At 53.7% G+C, this 22,544-nt stretch overlaps 1 protein-coding gene across 1 annotated transcript in view; it reads right to left on the bottom strand.

The window, feature by feature from the left end:
• Positions 1–22,544, bottom strand: part of CORO7 (coronin 7) — a 182,763-nt gene that overhangs the window by 154,504 nt on the left and 5,715 nt on the right. The window contains exons 2-6 of the mRNA XM_074965691.1: positions 15,233–15,329; positions 14,047–14,121; positions 12,283–12,353; positions 11,298–11,481; positions 10,303–10,379 (exon numbers count right to left, since the gene is read on the bottom strand). Coding sequence (XP_074821792.1) covers positions 10,303–10,379; positions 11,298–11,481; positions 12,283–12,353; positions 14,047–14,121; positions 15,233–15,329 — 504 coding nt within the window. The remainder of the gene's footprint in view (positions 1–10,302; positions 10,380–11,297; positions 11,482–12,282; positions 12,354–14,046; positions 14,122–15,232; positions 15,330–22,544) is intronic.

The raw sequence follows: 22,544 nt of genomic DNA on the forward strand, positions 1-22,544 counted from the left end.
TTTGATCAGTTTGGGGCCTACCTATTCCCTCCTGCCACCATCAGATGGAAACCCATCCCCTCACTCACAGATTTGAGGCCAGCACTTGAGCCATCAGGAGCCCACAGGTCGGGGTGAGGGGAGGAGAGCTGAACGAGGGGGAAGCCACGCCTGCCCCCAAAGCTGCTAGGGAAGGAATTGCAGGCTCCCTTGCCTCCAGCTCTTGAGAGCCTGGCTGCGGAGCTCCCTGTGGCAGCAGCTCAGCGGGCCGGCAGGAGGACAGAGGGGCCCAGCAGCCTCTGCAGAGAAAGGATGCACCTTTGGCTTGGCTGTTAGTGTAATGACCAAACCCTTGGTCTGGACATTATGCTGGAGAGCCCTGCCATATGCACGGGGGAGTGTGGTGACGGCAATCGGCAGGCTCAGCTTGACACCCCACATGTCCCTAGAGCTCCGGGCTGTGTGTGTTGGGGAGCATTCCCATGGGTCACACTGGCCCCAATCGGCTCCACCACCCCCGTAACACCCCCAAGCACTGACCGCCCTACAAACTCCTCGTGCAGGCCAGGGCCCCAGGGATCAAGCCCCTTATCAACGTTGCACTGACAACAGCCCAGGATGATCAAGGACACTAGTGCAGACAAGGGTAGTGGCAGTGATTCCTGCTCCATCTCCGCCCTAGACACCCTGTGTCTCCAGGCTGCTTCCTCTTCTCCCGTGCCCTTGGGGCTGTCTCTTATCTTGCTCCGGGAGAGGACGGGGTCTGTTTTGTCTGCCCATATGCCCTGGCCTGTGTCCAGGGGAACATGAGTCAAGGGAGGGAGCCACGGTGAAGGCCAACAGGTGGGGCGGGGGGGAAGAGAGAGAAAAGAGCCCTCAATAGAATCAATAATAGTTCCAAGCACACCACAAGGGCGTTAGAGGTGCCGACTGGCTCAGCTACTGGGCTCACTTCTCCTGGCAGAGAGGCTCCCAAAGGAGGAGCGACTAGAAATGCCTGGACCAAGGGAAACTGCAGCAGGGCCTGATTCTAAGGAGGCGGGACTGAGAGCTGACCTCATCGCCGTCACCTCCCCCATCACCCTGCTTCCCCTGCCTCTCAGGCATCCTGCTGGCACGGCACCATGCAGATGATCCATTTTCCTAAATCACTTTAGGAGGGAGGGAAGAGAGCCCTGCTGCTCAGCTCATCTCCCTGCCAGGGGCCAGGACTGACTGCTCTCCACGGCTTATTGATTATGCATATCACCCTAGCAGGCCCAGGACACTGCAGGACCCCATGGCACTGTACAAACCCAGGACAAATCTATGCTTCTTTTGCCAGTGTTTAATTTGGGTGTCCCAGGCAAAGGGGCTGCCAAGCCCTTCTCTGGGGAGACTATTCCCTAGCTCAAGAGCCTGGCTCTCATAGCGTGCTCAGAGCAGCAGGAGCTACTCCGTACTGCGAGCCAGCCACGATGAAATGGTGGATTCCCCAGCACTCCGGGCTGGCAGGGCTAGGTTGGCTCAAGGGGCGGTACAAAGGGACATTCTGGCCCACTCCCTGCTGAGGGCTTGAGGGATTCGGCAGGCCCGAAATTCACTCCCTTCTCTGGGCCCAGCCCCATGCTAGCCCTAGTGCCTGCAGGACAGCATTTGCCTTGCAGCAGATTATGGCCTTCGACTCAGCCCAGCCACCCAACCATAGGATCAGGGAGAAGAGGCAGCACAAGGGGACCGAACACACACCACATATCACTGCTATGCCCCAGACCGAAGACGCCTGTCTATGCATTCTAGCTGAGCCCAGGAAATTCTTCCTCTCAGCTGTTGCCCCAGCCCCATTCCTGTGGGACAGCAGCACCAGCAGGAAGAGGATCAATTGCCCCACAGCAACAGCACAGCACTGCTACCCAGCTAGACAGGGGCCAGCAAAGTGCCTGCCAGGACTTAGGACTGTCCAGACTGGATTGGACCCAAGGTCCATCTAGTCCAAAAACCTGGCTCTGACAGCAGCCAGTACTTCAGGGGAAGGTGCATGGAACCTGGTTTCACATGAAGAGCAGACAGATCCTGTCACTGCTTGGACTGGGATCCTCTGTGCCAAAGTGCTGCAAGTGAGCAGGTGATGTAACACCAAAGGCGCTCTTCTTGGTTAATGCCAACCCAGGCTGGGCTACAGGCACAAAGGAGGGCAGATGGAGGGTCTGCCCCCTCCTGACCAGGCAGAGCTTACTGTGCCGGAGAAGAGATGCAAGGTGTGCAATCGGGCCAGATTCCAGCTGGGTCATTGCAGTCCAGTTCCCCTGTTACTTAATGTCGCTGCAATGTTCTTCACTTCCTGGCCCAAATGGTTGGTTACTGCTGCTGGGCTCTGCTCAGTCACCACCTCCTCCAGCCAAACCCTCGTCACAGGACAATCCCAAGGACACTCAATACAGTAATTCCACCAGCCTGGTATTTGGTTTGGGAAGCACACTCTACCATGAGGTTTGTCATTATCACCACCAGGGGGCAGAGGAAGCTGGTCCAATGGGAAAGCACTGCCCGGGTGGCCACATCTGTTCCTACCAGATCTATGGATCCTGAAGGCTGTTCACACCTCAGCACATTGGCAGGTGCAAATGAAGCTTTCTGACAGCAGCCCAGTGCCATGGGACCTCTGCTGAGCTGGCAGCAAGGCGGCCAATAGCCCACTGTGCAACCTGCCCCCACTCAGCTCTCAGGAGTGGGAACTTTTAAGGCATGCTTTAGAAAAGGGCCTGAAAGCACAGTTGCCAATTTTCACACAGTAAATAAGAACCCTGACTTTCACAATAAGCCAAAAAATCAAGCTAATCCCATTTCAAAATAAGGCCAAAACAAGCCAATCCCTAAGAACCCCAACACTCTATGTGACTAGATCCCCCTGGCGTGCAGTCTGGGACTGTGGTGGGCCCACTGTGCACCCCTGACTCTCTCCCCCACCTTGCCCCTGCTTGCCAGGGCCTGATAAAAAAAATAAAATTAATTAATTTAAAAAAAAAAAAGCAACAAGCTACAAGCCAAACAAGCTAGAAGCCAAAAACTAGCCAACAAACAACTCACAAGCCAATTAAACCAAAAACAAGCCCAATTTCTGCATTTTTTTTCATGGGTTTGGCATGTCTGCCTGAAAAGTGTCTTCCCCCAACCCTCCATCAGACAGAGCCCCCCAGGCAGCCAAGGGCTGGCTGAGCGGGGAATTAGCAAGGTTGTGACCCTACAAGGAAGCAGCTCCCAGTGGAGAGAAATTATTACGAATCAAGCTGTTCAAACCTTCAGAGCCTTTCTCCCAGCTGCTGAGGGCTCCATGCCCCAGCCTTCCCACGAGGGCACGGGAGGATGGGGGTGCGAGGACAGAGCCCCAGAGCCCTGGTCTGGAGAGACTCCTCAGGGAGCTCTAGTGATGGGGAGCTCCAGTAGTAGGGGGACATTAGAAGGGACAGGGCTGCATTAACACCACGTCCCCCAGACTGGCTCTGAGCAAGAGGTACAGTGCCAGGACCCTAGCAGCGCCAGCCGGCCCACCCCGGCTCTGCTAGAGTCAAGCACAGACAAGGCTGGGGTGCCCTGAAGGTCAGAGGCCTGCCCCTGCAGAATTCAGAGACCTGCCCTGAGCTGGGTGCTCGAGCCAGGCAGGGAAAGTGCCGCACTGCCGGCCCTTCCGGAGCAGTATGTGTGTCACAAGCACCATCTAGTGCTCACTCGCCACAGTCCCACACCACCACCTTTTCCCTCTCTCAACCAGGATGAAGGGGTCAGCTCCCCCGGTTCACTGCAATGCCCCACACAAACCCAGCCAGCTCTGAGACACCTAGCCCCCGATTCATCATTTCTACAGTGCCCAGAATGTGCCTGGTGACTTTCCAAAACAGCTAGGATTGCCAGGTACCTGGTCTTCGACCAGAACACCCGGTTGAAAAGGAACCCTGGCAACTCCAGTTGTCACCACTGACCGGGCTGTTAAAAGTCTGGTCGACAACTCAGCAGGGGCCCAGGGCTAAGGCAGGCTCCTTACTTGCCCTGGCTCCACGCTGCCCCCGGAAGTGGCTGCCAGGTCCCTGCAGCCCCTAGGCCTTCCCAGCACCAGTTCTGCAGCTCCCATTGGCCGGGAACTGCAACCAATGGGAGCTGCGGGGGGCGGCACCTGTGGGCATAAAGGCAGTGCGCACAGCTGCCTATGTGCCTAGAGGCCTCAGGGACCTGGCGGCCACTTCCTCAGAGGGCCCCACACTCCAACCTTCTGCCCCAGCCCCCAGTCCCCTCCTGCACTCTAAACCCCTTACCCCCCTGCACCCCAACCCCCTGTCCCAGCCCAGAGCCCACTCCTCCCCAGCCCCAGCCCAGAGCCCTCACCCCTCCCCAACCCCCGTCCCAGCCCAATGAAAGTGAGGGAGGGTGGGGAAGAGTGAGCAACAAAGGGACGGGGAATAGAGCAAGTAGGAGGCAGGGCCTCAGAGAAGGGGCGGGGCAGGGGTGTTTGGTTTTGTGTGATTAGAAAGTTGGCGACCCTAACACATCCCTGCCTCAGCCAAGGCTGAGCCCCGCTCTCCCCTGGCTCAGCATGGAACAAAGCTTGCTTCTGCCGTCCCTAGGAACAACAGCCAGGAGTAAGCAGTGGGTTTCTTTAGGATGAAGTCTCAATCTCTCCGGTGAATTGAGCTGGGCTGGAAGTCATGGGCTCTTGTTATTATGGTAGTGATGGGAAGCGCATTGTGCTAGGTGCTGTAAAAATGGGAGAGGTGCTGCCCGGCATGCAGGATTGCTAGGTTCTGGTCATGGCTTTGTTACTGGCTCTTCCTCTGGGGTCCCACCCCGAGCAGTACACTGGGAGTAAGTACGCGTCCAGTGCACATGCTGCTAGAGATCCTTGGGGGATGATGCTACAGATGGGCAATGTGTTACTCTGTCCTCTCTCATAAGAATGGCCACACTGGGTCAGACCAAAGGTCCATCTAACCCAGTATCCTGTCATCCACCAGTGGCCAATGCCAGGCACCCAAGAGGGAATGAACAGAACAGGTAATTCTCAAGTGATCCATCCCCTGTCACGCATTTCCTCTCAATCAGTCTTTGCTCCATGCCCACAGGCACAAGCTCTCCATAGCATTGCTCGGATCAGCCGTCTCAGGCTGGGTCCGCTATGAAGATGAGACTGCAGGCTGGGAGTCCTGCCCATGCTCCAGGTGTGTTTGTAGTCAAACATGCTGATGGGGAGTTTGTGGCACACTCACTCCTGTGGGCCCTGCAGAGCCCGCCCGGCTCTGGGGGAGGAAGCTGGCATCTGTAGGGCTGGCACAGACAAAGACAGCCTAGCCCGGGTAGTGGGGAAGGGCAGCTGCAGCATATTCCTTCACAGGCATCCACTAAATTCTCAATAGATGTCTGCCCCTCCTGAAGGCAGAGGCCTGCCTAGGTGTCAGGGGGACACAAACAGGTCCTTTAACGCTGGTGAGAATGGAAAGCATCCACAAGGACACCCAGGGCCCTAATGGAGCTAGGGCTCCCTCCCTCAACACCTCTGCTGGTAAGACGAGCAGGTACAAGCCTGCCCCAGACCGGCTGAGTATCGCCCGTTCCCTTCCGCGCAGCCGACTGGTCAGAGCAGCGCATCAGCCCACTGCACAAGCACCTCGCAGCACGGGCCTGTCCCTCACTCCCACCCAATTCAAGGAAACCCAGAACAGTGGAACCAGCCGAGGACCTAGCCCATCCTCCCCTTCATCTTCCAATGAGCAGCAGAAGCGCTGGGGTAATTGGATTTCAGCAGGGGCAGCACAATGTGGAAACCGGGCAGGGCCAGCCATCCCATGGGGGGAGACCAACCCAGTTACCCCTCCCACACTGTCCTCACGGGGCACGAGCCCCCAATGACCCCACCCCTCGCCACAACCCCTTGGGGAAGAGAACAGGCTGGGAGGAGCCACTCACAAGCACAGGAGTGGGCAGGATCAGCCACAGCAGGAACCTTTGGGCGCTGAGATCACCAGCAACCGATGCTTTGACTGGGCCTTCTCTGTCCTCTGCTGCTGGTGCCAATGTCCTCACCCATCTCCCCACCTGCCCTGTGCAGTCCCCTTTCCCATCCTCCAGCTGGTTAGCTGATCACTTCCCAGCAAAACCCAGCTCAGGCTGGTGGCACTGCCGTACCATGGGTTGAGCACGTCAGGGTTTGTTCTTACAGCCTCCTTCCGCTCAGATGCCGTTGGTCTGGTCATTTTAATGGCAGTGTCATCAGGGCAGGGATTGCCTCTCATTGTGTTTGCATAGCTCCTAGCACAACGGGCCTCAAGCCTGGCCAAGGTGCCTGGGCACGGCTGGAATATGGTTAAGGATCTACCCCAGAGAGCAAGAGCGCAGGACGGGGGCAGGACTGTTTGGAGGAGCCAGGCAGAGTGGGATGTGAGGAGAGTTTCTGAATGACACAGCGCTGGACTCTCCCCCACAGCTTGGCCAGGGGAGGAAGCGTGCGCTTGCCACCCAGGACAGTGGTCAGCAAAGACCCAACAGCTTTGGAGGAGTCCAATGGTTCCAGTCACATGCACTGGCAGTGACAAAGCTCAGTCTTCAGGGACCTGAGGGATTAAAAGTGTACAGGGCCAGAGATCTGGGGTGAAATCCTGGCCTATTTAAACTAATGGCAGAACTTCCCTTGACAGCAGTGAGCCAGGATTTCCCCTTGCTGCTGAAGTGTCGTATTTGCTTCCAGCATCACCTACTAAAGCAAGGAGCCTGTAATCCCCCACACCAGGTCAACTCTGCCACGGCAAGAGGTGGCATCAGCCCTTCCAGGCTGGCCAATGGAAGCCCTGCACTCAGAGAGCTCGAAGGCAGTCAGATGCCTGCATCGACCAGTATGAGTCACGAGAACGCCAGCAACTTGAAAAATCACTGGATTGCCTTCACTGCACTTTAGCCATGCTGTCTGCAATCCTGTGGGCAAATAGAAGGGACGGGACAAAGAGCGAGTCGCCCGCCAGAGCAGCCAGGCAGGGAAGAAACAGCCCTGGGAACAGCCAATCAATGGCATGTGATTACCTGGGCTGCTATCAGCAAGCTGTCACAAATGTCTGACTTTGCCTTCCCCAGTCAGCAGCTAGAGCTAGAAGTCATTAGCCCAGCTGCAGACAGATTTGCCAGTATCAACAGGAATATTAGTGCCTCACTTCCTCTTCTAGAGGCACAAAAATGCAGTATGCCTGCAGTATCCAGGTAGCCAGGGAGAGCCAGCACCAGCCATGTTAAGGATCGCGCATACGCTCAGAGACCATGGGGTACAGAAACTGGAGGAATGATTGGACAATCAGAGAGGGGGACAAGTTGCAGAAATTTACTTTGAATCCAGTTGGTTCTGATTTTCGATCAAGAAATTCTACTTTTAGACCATGAGAGTTTTGTTCATCAGGATCTCAAACACTTTTGTACACACCTAGTAACTAAGTTCCCTCTAAGCTGTGTGGCCACACGGATATCAAGCGCACACAGGCAGAGGCGCCTCTCCCCCGGCCTTGGGCTGCTGTGGCGAGAGAGGGCCGAGGGGAGTCCTCTCACCCTACCAGAGCCCTGGGGCAGCCTGCATCCCAAACCCCTCATCCCCAGCCACACCCCAGAGCCCACTCCCACCACCAGCCCTGAGCCCCCTACACTCCAAATCCCTCAGCCCCACCACCACCACACTTCACCTCCATATTGGTGCACATAATAAGATTAATTCTGTACATGGATGTAAAAAATTAGAGGGAACATTGCATGAATTCTGCTGTTGGAAGCCAGGAAAATCAAGAACCATGGAAAATCCTGGGTGACCCCTGCTGACCATTCTGTAGCACTGCCTGACAAACTATTTATGACTAGGGCCCTTTTTGAATTGCAGAATGATTGTCAAAAAATTGCAGCTGAGTTGTGGACAAGCCATGGAAAATTGCAGAAAAGTAATAATGGATCTTATTGTTTGTGGTAATAAAATACATTACTACTTTCCCTGAGATTTTTTGCTGTCAGCCACCCGGGAGGGCATGGCAGGGCTCCCGCTGTCAAAACTGTGGTGGAAGCCTAATATTGCAGAATCTGCAATTTCCACAATATCGCAAGTTAAGTAGGGCCTTATTTATGACTATCCGTTATGATGACATTAATACTGATTAAGTCTGATGTTAAGTGACAGTGTCTTGAAAATATCTGGTAAATAAAATATTTAACTCTTATTCAGCCAGATGAAGAGAACTACAATCTGAAATAGCACCATCTAGTGACTCCAGGAATATTACATTCCTATTTTACAGAAGGAAGGATCAAGTTTACTAGTACCATAGACTTGAAAGAAACTTGGAGAAATGCTTACTGTGCACTGTGGTGCAGTTCTCTATACATGCTGAGCATATCCCCAGGAAAGCTTGTTTCTGCCCTATGATTGCAGTTCTTATGCATAGACCTGCTGCCTGAAGGTTATATTGGTACCCATGCAAGCAAGCCAGCTGTTACATAGCGTTAGAACGTTGCACAGAGTACTCCACCTCTGCAGCACACACTGCTCAGGGAGCAACACCAAATCCAGGGTCACTCTCTGGTCTCACATTCGCCACCCGCCCATACGTTTGACTAGTAATACAGAATGCATCATGCCCTCCCCTCCATTCAACCTCTTCTGTCCTCTGCAGGGATGTTGGCAGGCTTTCTGCTGAAGATTAGCCAGAATGCAGGTCCCACTCAAAGAGAGCCATTACTCGTCTAGCAGATGGTCCCTGCATCAAGCATTGCTCTGGGTGCTTACTGGGAGGTCTGCCTCTGCAGAGTGGTATTCCGCCACTACACTTTTCCCTCCAGATACCCTTATTAGGGAAGAGCCACATTGTTCGTTAGGAACGGATGTGTTCAGATACTGAGCAGGCCTCTGGAGTGCAGGCCAGCCTCTTGTATTCCCACTCCATGACTAGTGGATTTACATAACTGTAGGAAAACAGCATCCTGTGTTCATGCAGGATCCCAGAGAGCTTACCCACCTCACAGGAATCTCTTAATGCAGCTGCCTCTACGGTGGAACAGAATAGCACACAGCAACACTACATAACAGCTAAGGATAGGAAGTGACTATTGTACCCAGTTGAAACTGCAGGAGGAATTTAGGGAGGCAGAACCCAGCTGGTGATGTTATTTGAACAGCAACCAGGATTAACAGCCCAATTGTAGCAAGGAATGCCATAGGAACTGCAGCCTCTTTTCTGTTAAGTGATTTCACATGATGAGCTAAGAGGAAGGGTAACAGCAAAGGCTGTAAAGGGGAGGAGAGAGGTGGGGACGGGGAAGATGATGGGTTAGCTGCTTTTGCTGTATATTTGCAGGGAGACAGCAAAATTGTTCATAACACATCAAGTGTTTTCAACCCAAGTCTGGAGGAGGGAAGCAGAAATGCTGATGACAGATCTTGGCAATACCACGTGGAGCAGAAGGCGGCACACTGATGGTGCTAGCCTCGTGGCTCTAGGAAAGGGGTTTTGCAGGGGTCAGAGCACGTATGGCAAGAGGCATTTGCTGGTTTCCCTGCTGCCTTTCCAAGCGAGTGACTCTCTAGACAAGGGCTCTGCCATTTCCCTAGTACTGGGGTGGGAGGTCTTCACTGGAAAGCAGCAAGCTGTGTATTTGGAGCACAGAAGCCAGGACAATCAGCCACCACGTATTTTATTTGCTCCTTCCCCTTGCATCAGGCCCTGGACTCACGTTTGTCAGACCCCTTTCGCTGGTAAAAGCTGAACTCCTTTCCCCTAGCACACGGAGTGAGAGGGATTTGGGTCAGTTCAAAGGAGAACTGAGGTCAGACCTTTCCAGCCCGCGCCTGCTGGCTCAGTAGGGACAAGACCAAGGACGGCACATGCAGGAGCGCTTTGCATTTTACCATTTCCCCTCTCCTCTGCCAGGCTCAGCCCCTCCAGCAGCTGTCCAGTCCCATCCCCCACTGCACCGCTGTCATGGGCTCCCTGGCAGACGGGAGCTAGTCCAGGCTTAGCTCTGCTGCGGGGGAGTCTAGAGAGCCCTGGGCATCTAGTGCACAAGCTGCTCGACACTCACGCCTCGGTTCTACAAGCTTGCCCCGAGGTGCTGCGGCGGGCAGCCCCAGGCTGCTTGAGAGAAGAGGCAGCAGGCCAGGCTCCAGCAGCAGCAGCACTCCTAGCACAGCAGAGGGAGGAGAATGATCTTTAGATGCTCCCATCACACCGTGGCTTGATCGTACCCCAGTGTGCCCCCCCCGAATGCTGCACACCAGATCTGCTCAGGAAATAGCACTCGGGGTTCCCAGCCCACCTGACCTGGTGCACCTGCTGTGCTCACCTTAGAGGAGGTGCCAAGGAGGGCACCATCTTGTTTCCAGGCCACACTCTGGATCAGGTCGCCGTGAGGTTCCAGTGCTGGGGAGGTGAGAGAGTTGGAGTCAATCCCTGCTGGGCACAAGCTGCCGGCGGGCACAGCTGTCAGTCACCACTAGGGGAGGGCAAAAGGGGGGTGATTCCTCCCCTACCCCACAAACATACAGTCTCGTCACAGGTCAGACACTTAGCACACGGCAGCGCTTTAGAAGAATGGCTGCAGTTTGCACCACTGTAGGCATTAGTCTCTTCTCCAGCCAAACACTTCCATTTTGAACATTTCAAATTCTGGATTTTTTGCTTGGAAGTAACAAACAGGTGACTGAATTTCGGTTCATTTTCACGTGAAGGGCCATGCTCCAGCCCCAAGGGCTTCCGGTCCAATTCAGATGCAGGTAGTGCCAGGAGAAGTGAGCCGCTCGAGGTCCTAGCCGTGGCATAGGCCTCCTTCACATAGGGCCCTGGCTCAAACCCAGCTGAGGCCAGGGTGCTCAAGCACCATCCCAATGCAGGGGCTCTTCAGTGGCCAGCGTGACACATGTGCTGGTCTCACACACGCCCCAGAGTGAGGGGAGCAGGTGCCCGCACCACCACTCACCACATGCTCTGGACGGGTGTCTCAGCAGGGAGGCCAAGGAATAACTGGGCCATGGTGTCTGAACTCCCTGTAGGGTGGCCCTTTCGGGACGGGGTTAAGACCCTGATGGGTGTCTAGGACAGTCACTACCCGTGCCCTGCAGCACTGCTCAGGTGGCAGCTTTCATCAGCACTGAGGTCATTCAGAAAAACACCGCACCTACAAAGGGGACACAGACTCGGCCAAGGGACTAGCCCCAGGCAGGTAGCAGGAGTTCCCGGAGTAAACGCAGCTGAGCAGAGACTTGCTCCAGCATTCACTCAGGAAAGGCTGCACCTGGGCCAAGGGCACATGCTCTGCAGGACTGTGATGGCCATGCCTACCTGTCAGGGATTTCTGCTGGGCCACATCCCAGACCTTTGCTGTTCTCCCAGCTCCGCTCACCAGGACGCCGTCCGCTGTTGGGTGGAACTGGAGTGTCTCCACCTGGCATCCCGCCGGCCCCAGGGTCATTCCAGGGCAGGAGGGCAGATCCTGGCCACTCTCAGACAGGCGCCACACCTTCACCTACAGCCCGAGACACAAGGGTGAACCCCAGCAAGACCCCTTGAAGGCCCCTCCCCCCATGCCCAAATCCCCCAGGAAGATGCCACACACTCAGAAGGCTCCATTTGCCACAGCGCCCAGGTGCGGAGGTGGGGTTTGAACTGGGCTCCTCTACTCTAGAAAGCTGGCAGCAAGTGCTCAGCCATTCACCTCCTCGGCTTTGTCCCCCCTAGGCAGGGGGGCTGGAGCCTCTGTGGGGTTCCCAGTCCTACCCAACTGGATATACAGCCTGGGTGCCATGTGGGGTTATAGATCCGAGGCAATCACAGCCCTTTCCCCTTCCCTCCCCAGCACGGACAGAGGAGACACACAGCCCACCTGCCGCACAAATGTGGCTGCCCCTTGAGCCCGCCCTCCACCCCAGAGGTGGCTGCTATGAACATCTTGGCTTGCTGCCAGCAGAGCACAGTTACCATAGCCCGTCACTGCCCCAGACCCTGAGGGGGGCACTGAGCCCGCATCTCACTGATCTCCTTGGGCTCTCAGCAGCTGCCTCTCCCCCGACAACTGGGAAGGCGTTTTCATCCTTTTCGTAGCCTGAAGGCCAAGCACCCTCCTCTGAACAGCTCCTTTTTACATCCTCATCCCTCTGTGGCTGCCCCTCAGCCCCACTCCTTAGTTCTCCAAGAAAGGTCCTGTACAAGCCAGGCCCAGCTCTCTGTATGGGACAGCCCAGAGATGACCCCAGGGCCACAGGACTGCCCTGCTCAAGTGGGTTTGCCGCACGCACCCCCCTCGGCCCCCATTTCGATTTACACTCACAGTTTCATCGGCAGAGCCTGTCGCCAGCAAGAGCGCGTCAAATGGAGAAAAGTCAAAGTCCGTCACCACATCTGATGGGGAGAGAGGAGAGCAGAGGTTCACTCCAATGGCACACCAGCTCTCGGCTCATATGCTGCAGCATGTCCACTGCAGCCACAGCCCACTTGCTCCCTGCCCTACAACAGCCTTGCTACATGCTTCTCCCAGAGCCCACAGCTCCCAGCAGGCAGCAATGGACAAACCTCCGCTGGCTTAGCAGCTCCTCTCCCATGAGCAGCTCGAAGATCAGATGATCACTGAAGCCCCACTGCTGAGCTAGGTATCTGGGGAGAGCAGAGTGGCTCTATTTCAGCCCTTGCTAACCCACTGTGGGACGCCTTCCTTTCCCTTCTGCTGCCACGAGCTAACCAGCCTGTCCCAGGTGTTCTGCCAAGGGATGGGGAGAACTAGCTCGCTGCCCTTTCTGCTTTGTTAGGGATGGATCAAAAAGGCCTTGTGGCGATTGGTTCCACGTAAGAAATTCCAGTTTTCTCGGACGACTGTTGAAAACCCCTGAAGGAGGAGGGGAGACAGCTACTCAACTCAAATGTATGGAACAGCTGGGAGGAAAGCACTGTGTGTGAAAGATCCAGCCATCCCACATGAAGGCTGGAAGAGCTCCCATCATACCCCAGGAGAGCGAGGACTCAGCTTTCTGGGTTTGATTTGTACACCCTGTAATGGGAGCAAACCTGCTCTTTAACACCCTCACTCAGGCCTTCTGTACCCATCAAAGGGCTTGGGCCCAAGTGGATTTTCCATTGCTGGCCCCCTATGAAGAGAGGCAGTGGAATGCCTTGCTAACTTAAGGGTGAAATTGGTGTCAGTATCTGCAGGAGCCTCACGACCTTAGCCAGACAGCGTCCAGCCCAGATAGCACCACAGCCAGCACACAGATGCACAGCTCTGTCAGGACGCACTACTGCGGCGTGAGGCCCTGCTTCAGCAAGCAACGCCGCTGGTAACAAAACACCCCTTTGTGATTCCCTGGTTCGGCATGCAGGCCACTGAAAGGCGCTCCTTGTAACTCCATCTGCAGGGACCTGGGGGAGGGAGGCGGACACAGTAATTAACAGCCCCTCTGCTGCATCTGGCACGCTCAAGAAAGTAGGTCACTGCGTACTTTTCCATTTGTACAAAATGACGAGATACAGGCCCATAAAGCATTTAAAAAAAAAACACCCACACTCCTCCGGCTCTGATTATCTGCTGCATATGCCCTGAAAAATCCTCCGGTTGGAGCAGGCAGCCTGTGCTGAGACAGGCCAGCAGGCTGTCCAGGCGCTGCCCTGCAATCCCACTAAGCGGTCAAGTACTCTCATGCGCTCTGTCCTAGCACATGAGTCACAGGGATAGTGGGCGACAAGTGACAGCTCCTTTCCAAAGGGCCACTGACCCAGTCAGAGATCCATGCCCTGCTTGGCTGTAAGAACCTCATGCAATGGCTGGGAGGAGGCTCATGGATTAGCAGTAGGCAAGGGAGACTCTCACCACTAGGTCACAGGTTCAAATCCGCACCAGGTCACTAATCACAGAAACTCCTTGCCTTCCAGTGGCTGGCCCGTGAAATGCATCTGGTGGCTCTCGGTCCTGTTCTCAGCATATAGGAACGTGCCTCACAAACCTGCCCCTTCCTGGCAGTGTTAGAGAGGCCTTTGAGACTGCTTGGCTCCCACCCACTAGCGCTGGTTCCTCATTCAATATGTTTTGGTCTGGTGAGCTCACCTGAATGGCAGCACAGCTGGGACACAGCCATCTTCCCTCCATCCTGGCTCTCCAGTGGCACGATGCCCAACACGCCTGAAAGACAACGTAAGTCCTGAGCTGCCCACCAGCCCATCACGGCTGCCCCTTGCTGAGTACCATCCTGCTTGCCAGGAGTGCCACACACCATGCACGCCTAGCATCCAAAAGCAAGCCGGGGCAGACATGCCTCTGACGCCAGCTCAGCTGGGAGCTCCCATCTCCTGCAGGTGTTGGGTTCCATCCCTGCAGCATGTTCACAGGGAGACTCAGGTTTGCAGTGAAACAGACAACGTATCACAGTCACAGACGACACCCCAAGGGCTGAGGGCATGCACGTGCAAGCTCCCCCCAGCCATTGCCGGAGAGTGCCTGGACCAGTCATTAGCAGAGAGCGCCACCAAGGGAGTTTGCCGGCTTCGTACCAGTCCGGTCTGAAGCACAGAGCGCTATTGGGGGAGATAACAGTCACCAGGGTCCACATAGCCCACTCCAGTTTCAGTCCGTTATTGGCGAGTAATGACTGAGCTGACGGTCACCCCCTGTTCACTTCCAGACACCTCAGTGGATCCCAGGAACCAAGCAAAGCCAGGCCAGTACCCAAATGGGGCAGCCGCCAACCACAGACACAGACTTTGGGATGTGGTACTGCCATGCTTCCCAGAGACATTCTGCTGAACCAATGTCCCGCAGGGCACATGGGGCACTGTGCTGCTAGAGCCATCTTTCCCACGAGGCAGGCGCCCTGAACACCGAGGTTCATTATATTCATGTCTTTAATGAACATAAGTACTCACATGGTCTTGTAACCTGGCCTCCCTGCCTCTGCTTTCACCTATTGTGCTCCCTACTGTTGGTTGTTCTAACTCACAACATCCTGTTATTAGTCTGGAGCCTCCTAGAGGGTTGAGACACAGGTTCTAGTCCCTGCATGTCACTGCCCCTCTGTTCCTCAGTTTCCCCACCTATCCAATGGGGATAATGTTTCCTTTCTCCCTTTCTTGTCTAATTAGAAAGTAAACTCTTCAGGGCAGGGTGTGTTTGCACAGCACCTAGCACAATGGGGCCCCAATGACTATAGGGTTAATGGGCACATTAGCCGTGTTCCACACACATCTGAGTCACCCTTCTCCACCAAGGCTCCACTTCGGCCCACCCAGCGCCTTACCTGCAGAGTCAGCATTAAATGCTATCAAGCAGCAGCTGGACTTGATGTGGTTCCCACAGGAGGTGGCGGAGCCGGCTCGGATATCCCTGATCCAGGCCTGGAATCCAGAGGAGAAATCTGGATTAGGAGAGGCCTGCCCTGAGTGGGCTGGGGAGAAGGAAGAGGGGAAGGAGTAGAGAAGCAGCCATGGAGCTGGATCTCCCATGCATCCAAGGGAGAGATGCAACACTTCATCCTCCCACCACCACACAGCTGTGCCCCGTCTCCCCAAGCCATTGCTTGCCCCAGGGGGTTCCTTGCAGCATCCCTCTCCCTTGCTCCATTTCTAGCAGTGCTGGGCTCCCTCTGGGACTGCAGCTAGTTCTGTGGAGTAGCTGCTCCCAATGCCCAGCCCTGTCCTGGCTGGCCCAAGGGTGCTCTCAGCAGGCTTGCCCGGGCACACCCTGGGGCACAGACAAGGCAAGCAGTGCAGAGCACATGGATTCTCAGACTGTCACTTGGGGGTGCAGATGGCAAACAGCCCCCCTAAACAAGGCTTCCCCAGTCAGGGCAAGAAGAGATCAGTGGGGTTCCCCACGCCCCGGTACTCCACAGCTTAATCCCCATCTCCCCTCCACCCCCGTCCCCATGGGCCCAGAGTTACAGACAGGCATTCCAGGGCTGGTTCCCAAGGAATCTTGTCCAGTGGTTATTTGCCACCCCCAGGCCCTTCCCCTCTTGCTCAGATTGGGAAGTGCTCACCTGGCAATCCAGCCCTGCTCTGGGCCTACCTGCACGAAGTTACCCCAGAGGTGGTCAGCCCTTGAATCCTGTCCGGATGGCTCATGCAGAACAGCCCCTATCCAGGGCTCTAGGAGCAGAGCCACAATCACACTGTCTGGCCAGGAATAGCATCTCCTCCTCCCTCCACACCCCCGTGGTAGAGAAGTCTCGCAGCGCGCCCTGATGGGCCCCAGCTCAAGCACTATCTGACAAGGGGGTGCATGTGGTGGGTAGACACGTCTGAATTCACAGCCAACGATGCCTCACTGAGAACTCCCTGCTACTGACCACGGGACAGAAAACTTCAGCTGACTACACCAGTCCTGGCATCACAAGAGTTGCTCCCCAGCAGCCAGGATGCACTGAAGACTTGCAGCTTTGTACAGGCAAATCTAAAACCTGACATGTCACCTGGTAAGTGACTGCACCCAGGCTCTGGGATCTGCACTGCCAAGGGCTCTGCCTAAATTGCAAACAAGAGGTGTGTCCTTAGTTCAGGTTAGCTTACCTGGGTTACAACAGCAACAAGGACACTGCCCTGAGGCTGTTAATTGGGTTAGGAGCTGGCGTAAAAGCATGGAAAGGAGCCTGAGGTGGAATCCAAGCGCGGAGTTGCCATGTCTTCGCTGCTATTTTACCCAGCATTAGGAACACACCTTCTATTTGCAGAACAGACAGCCTATGAAACATGCTCTGCACCCGCCGGGCTTCCTGGGTGCCCTGAAAGCACAGCCCACTGTTGGAATCTAACTTCAGTACAGCCCAGGTCTGGGTCACTGGGACAAGGTCTTTTTGACGTGTGTGTCCGTGCTCAACAATAGCTCCTAGCTGGGGCAGCGTGAAGAAGCCGAGAGCCAAAGCAGCTTCCCAGGTGCTGACCCTCATTACCAGGCAACGGGCAAAGTCCCGCAGACAAGAGAGTCCCGCTTTCTCCATTGCTTCCTCCAGGCTAGAAAGACTCCGTTTTCTTGGGACTGAGCACCCGCCTCTGAGACCAGCTGAATCACCGCAGCACAGAGCAGCATCTGCACCCATGCTCCGAACAATCCCCTTCGCCCCACAGCCTCCACACACCCCCATGCATCGCCACTGGCAGCAGCACCTCAGTCCACACCCAGCCTCCTCAAAGGCCAGCTTCAGGACCCAGACTCTTTTGGCCCTTGCCTTGATTTTCAAGCATGTGCCCGAGAAAATTTTAGCAGAAATTGAGAAGCGTTTTCACCACCTACAACAGCACCATGAGAGACTCAGCCAGACTCAGCTTTCTCTGGGGCAGGAGGTCTTGGCAGAGACAAGGATGGAGAGGTTTACTGTGACCAACAAGAAGTTACACGGTGAGCATTTAGCAGGGACACCAACGGGTGAGAAATGGGCAGTACCATTCGGACCATCTTCCTCTTTAATCCCCAGGCCAACGCCAGGACGTAGCCCCTTTCCAAGCGCGGCAGATTAACAGCTAATTCTGTGCAAGAAACAGGGCCCAGAGCAGCTCCATGCGTAGCACCACTTTGTTTTCGAGCACTAGCCCCTGGAGACAGCTGCCACCCACTAACCCCAGGCAGAACCGAACAGGGACAGAGAGGGACAAGGGGAATTGGAAAGCCCTGCTGTGAGTCTGTTCTCATGAACTACCAGGGCTACAAATCATGTGTCGAACACCACTGAAAAGATGTGATCTCTAATGGCACACAGCCTTGATTTGTAGCCCTGGCAGGTCAGCTTTCACTGGACCCTTGGACAAGCAGTGCTTTCGTGACGCTGGTCCAAGGCCTAATATAGCCAGTCTGGAACTATGGCTCAATGTAATTTCCAGTCCTCGAACTCCCAAACTGTTAACAGTTCAAGGCAGCTCGATCAACCCTTTGGAGTTTTGTGCTCAGCAACAAAATATTGTTGTGCTGGTTTTGAACTGATGTCAGTAGATTGCTTCTGTTCAGCACGCTTCCTGTCTGAGACAGGTCGGAGGAAAGGGACTTAATTGAGATCATCCTAAAACACTTAGCAGTTATTTTTGTTGCCGAACAGTTTAACTTGGTAGAGCACTTCCACGTTCTGTTTCAGCTGGAAATTAACGCTCCGGATGAGGCAGGCAGACATGCTTTTAAGTAGCCATTAGGATGAGAACCTGGAAATACCAGCATTCTAAGGGCTAAGTCCAACTCTAGAATAGAGGTGACTAACCGTTTATGACTGCCTATGTAAGGGATTTCTATCCACTCAGCAGCTACTGGCAGCTTCCTAATAAACTTAGCTTGTGCATACCCAGAGTTACTGAGACAATATCCTTCACGAGCTACAAGGTTAGCTTTTCTCTCGGATTGATCCACAATTGCCATCGCTTTAGACCGCTGTAGCCCCTGCCCATTTTACAGACAATTTGTTAACACAACCCTGCAATCTATGAGCTCAACAAAATATAAGCGGCAAATATACGTGGCAGAACTTGGAACAGAGCCCAGAATTCTGACTCCCAGTCACCCGCGCTAATGACTGTTCCTACAGTCACTGGAGCTACTAGGGAAACCAGAGAACAATGCACAGAAATCAATGTCAACATTTTACTCTGCAAATCCCTAAGCTTGAGTGGCAAAGATGGTCACTGCCACCGAAAGGCCTGATGCTCATGCGACCCTAGGGTCTGGAGAAGGTTCACAGTAAAAAGCCATCTTAAAATACTTCTGGTCATATTAGATTTTATCAATCCCTTTTCATTCAAACTCAGAGGTTTTGGTTTGGGCCCTAGCTACTTTACTGCTGTTAGAGCTAGTGCTGCCAGCGGGGCACTAGATTAGGAGGCTGCTGGCTAGCAGAGAAAGGGGAACAGATACTGAGGGAAGGAAGGAATTTAACAAATAAAGGCACTTGCCAGATCTGCATCATGCTGTCCTAGGCATGATTTTAGTCATCTGCACTTAAAAGGCCAGCTACATTTAAATGCTAATCCTCACCTTTGAGTGACAAGATGAAGAAATGTTCCTACCTGGGATCTGATCCCATTTTGGCTAAGAGGGACAAAGGTTATGATTTGGGAATATTATTCTCAACATGAAAAATACTGTTGGAGCTGGAAAAGGGAGTGAACAGTGAGGTAGCAATATTTGCAGGATGACAATGATTTAGATTAGCCAGGACTAGAGGAGATTGTGAGGAATTTCAGAGACACCCAAGTGAATAAGTCACACAATAGCAGAAGAAACCCGTTGTTAACCCTCTTCACTGCATTCTAAACTAACCGTAACCACCCCGCAGTCTATACCTGACACTTTGATAGAGACATCGTAGAAAAATATAGACAGAGACAAAAGTGCCCATCCCTCTTAATGCCAAGGGAAAAGTTGGATTTATGCTGGAGGTCAAGGGAAGCCCTTACAGTTTGCGGTGAGTCCAATTTCCTATGGACAGGTGCCTTGTCTCCTAACCACCTCCCCAAATGGAACCAATTGCCTCCTTACTGGCAGTCTCAGCAGAGACGTCAAGGACTAAATGGACCATGGAGACCAATCAATCCCCTCCCTGCCCTCTAGATAGTCTCTATAAAAGGCAGTGCAAGAAGCTGCCCCGGCTATTCGGTGGAGAAAGCCTTGGTCTCCAGGATTAAGCTGGCAACTTTTAGCAGGAAAACAAGAGGTGGCTTTGAGGTTTGTTTAGGCAGAGGAGATAGCTGAGTGGAGTAAGCATCAGACCTAGATTTCCCGGAAGCATGTTCAAATCCTGCACAAATGGCTGTGCTGGATTCCACGCAGTCTGTTGTGCCTTGTGAATGAGACCGTAAATAACTGCCCCACCTTACATGAAAGGGACCCTCCTCTTAAGAGTCACTTGGGCCTCCAGTGTATTTAGCCTGCTACTGTTACAAGAAACACACAAAGTTACCGTAAAAGTTTAGAGAAGAGGTTCCCCCCTCCACGATTTTTTCTGAGTCTAGTCAGTTTCCTTATTTCCCCTCTACAGCCACTTTCACCTCCTGAGGGCCTGTAACACAGCAAAATCATAAATAGGAACGCATTTGCAAGGCCACAAAAACTGCCAGGAGGATTCAGGCCGATGAAAGCCCTGGAACAACTTTTAGCTCCTTTTGGAAAAGGACTAAAACAGATTACATTGACAGTGTCTTGAAAAATATATTTATTTCTCAGCACTTCTCCTGTGAGTAGTGGTTCACCCTGGCCGCCTTGTCCAAACTTTCTATCCTCCTAACTGGTATTCAGCTTGCTGCCTGCAAGTTCACCATGGACCTTCACTCCAGAGGTGTCTGCATTTCAGTGGCACAGAGTTTGCTAAATTTGCAGGGACGGAAGGTGAAGCAAGTGGGCCCTATTCAGTGTTGCCCTGGGATGCTTAGCACCAGCTTGCCCGGCACAAAGGGGAGCATAGCAGAGACCTAACCCCGCCCCATCCACACAGCCTGCACTGAGGGCTGCCCTGACCCCTGCAGCTACCAGATAGGGGGTGTACACATGCTTCTCTCTGCCCCAGCCAGCACTAGGACAGAGATGAACCTGGCTCATTGTTTTCTCTGATGAGCAGTTTGCCGAGGTGCAGCCTCCCATTCTGACCTTGGATAGGAAGCTCTAGTGGCACAAACTCTACCAATGGGGAACTAAATCAGCACAGATCATACTGTGACTCCGGGAGCTCGAGGCCAACTGGCCGAGGGCACGGGGTGCGTAAGGGTTGCAGGGAGTCTGGTCTCTATGCAATAGTTCGCCAAAGGATCATGTCAGGTCTTTGAATATTAGGTGCCCATTGTGCAGTATACATGTACAGTCTGGGCCAAATGCTAACCAAGTGACTGCAAAGTCTCCAGCGGAGATCCTAGATAGGAAAACACAAGCAGCCATGGCTATCCAATTGGCAAGTGAAGCCAATGGATTTTTGAACTATATCTGTACAGAAATCCTGCATCTTTCCACTGTGGAGGCAAGACGACACTGTGACTTGTCCCACAAACAGAAGGTCCCAGCCAAGCCTGGCTGTAATACACTGGAAGGATTTTGCTCTCTCTGTAACCCAACAATGCCTTGGGAGTTAAGTTTAGGCTCTAGTATGCGAGTTATGATTTTATTTTATATGTAACCCTTGGTAGTCAATATTTCTGCTTGCTGTCACTTGAATCTCTGTATTTGTTAAGTAAACTTATACCTGCTTTTTAAATGCCATGTGGTAAGAGGAGCTGTGTTTGACAGCATCACTCAAAGTTGGGGTGTACCACTCCGAGAACAGAGGACCTGAAAACTCAGTGTTCAGTGGACCAGGGGCAGGGGAACACCTTGGAGATGTTTGGCGGCCATGAGGGATGGCAGTGCTTGTGTTGCCAGAGGCTGATAGAGTTGGGGAGCTGACCCTGGCAGGCATAAACAAGGCTTCCTCACACTAAGGCCCATGGTAGTGAGGTGCCTCCCAAACCGGAGTAGCATACCACACCTCACAGGAGGTTTAAGCAGCCACTATTCAATATCAGGGAGTCACTGAGGCTACTCCAGAAGGCCTTCATGGGGCTGTTGTGGAATCCTAGGCCAGACTAGTCCATTTCACTTAGAGGGTGACCCACCCAGCTGAGAGCAGTGAGATGGAAAGCTCCTTTTGTGTTTAGAATTTACACTGGCCTGGTAAAGCCCATGGGTTCTGCATGTACCTCCCCGGGGTTACAATCCACAGGCAAGTACACAAGCTGGTATTTGGCCACTCAGAGGGGACAGAACAGACCAGTCCTAGTCATGGCTACCCTGGAGGTAGGTGTTCCATACTAGCAGATGGGCTGTCCGCTGTTGTATTTTGATGCTCGTGATGATTGCATGTAGCTTCCTGGCTGCACTCCAGAGCATGCTGGTGGCAGCCAGTAGAAGCATAAGGTAGCACCCTGGCTTGGGGCACTCCTTCAAACAAATCATGTCCTTGGAGGGAGAGTTACCCCTCTCAGAGAGGAGAGTTTGGGCAGGTGGCATATCACAGCTAAGAGACTTCGTCAAAGTCTGCCGTAAAGGGTTACAATCTACACCCATAATCCTCTGCACGTACCTAGCACTTGCTCATCTGTAGATCCTGAGTGGCGTACAAAGGTAAAGGCACGCAATAGCTCAGATGGCAGAACTAAAGGATCTGAAACAGTTTTCTGAGAGATACTGTGGTCTATTAAACAGCACATGGGTCGAGGAGATTAGAAGTGTCTATTTGTCCCCCTACTGCCCATCCTAGGGCCCTGGCCCTTTGGTCAGGAAGACTTAACTAGCAGCAGGTGGCATTTCCAGTAGGACCTATTTTACTGTGCACCCCGAGTATCATTTCCTCGTCTCACTGCTGCACGCTGGCAGACATCCACACCTCATTCATGCCAAGGGGAAGGCTTCCTCGCAGCAGACAACAGCTCCGCCAAACACAGGTGCATTCCCCCAACGCCTGAGGCACCTCTAAGGAGCTACCACAGCCTGGCCAGGCTGACAGACACTCATCTCTCCCCATTTCTCCGAGCCCAATTAGCTACAGTAGCTGCCTGGTTCCCAGACCTCAAGCTCTCATTTGTGGGACAGAATGCGAGCCTCGCTCTCAGGTG

Source organism: Natator depressus, chromosome 10 (genome assembly GCF_965152275.1).
Source record: "Natator depressus isolate rNatDep1 chromosome 10, rNatDep2.hap1, whole genome shotgun sequence".
Taxonomy (NCBI): domain Eukaryota; kingdom Metazoa; phylum Chordata; order Testudines; family Cheloniidae; genus Natator; species Natator depressus.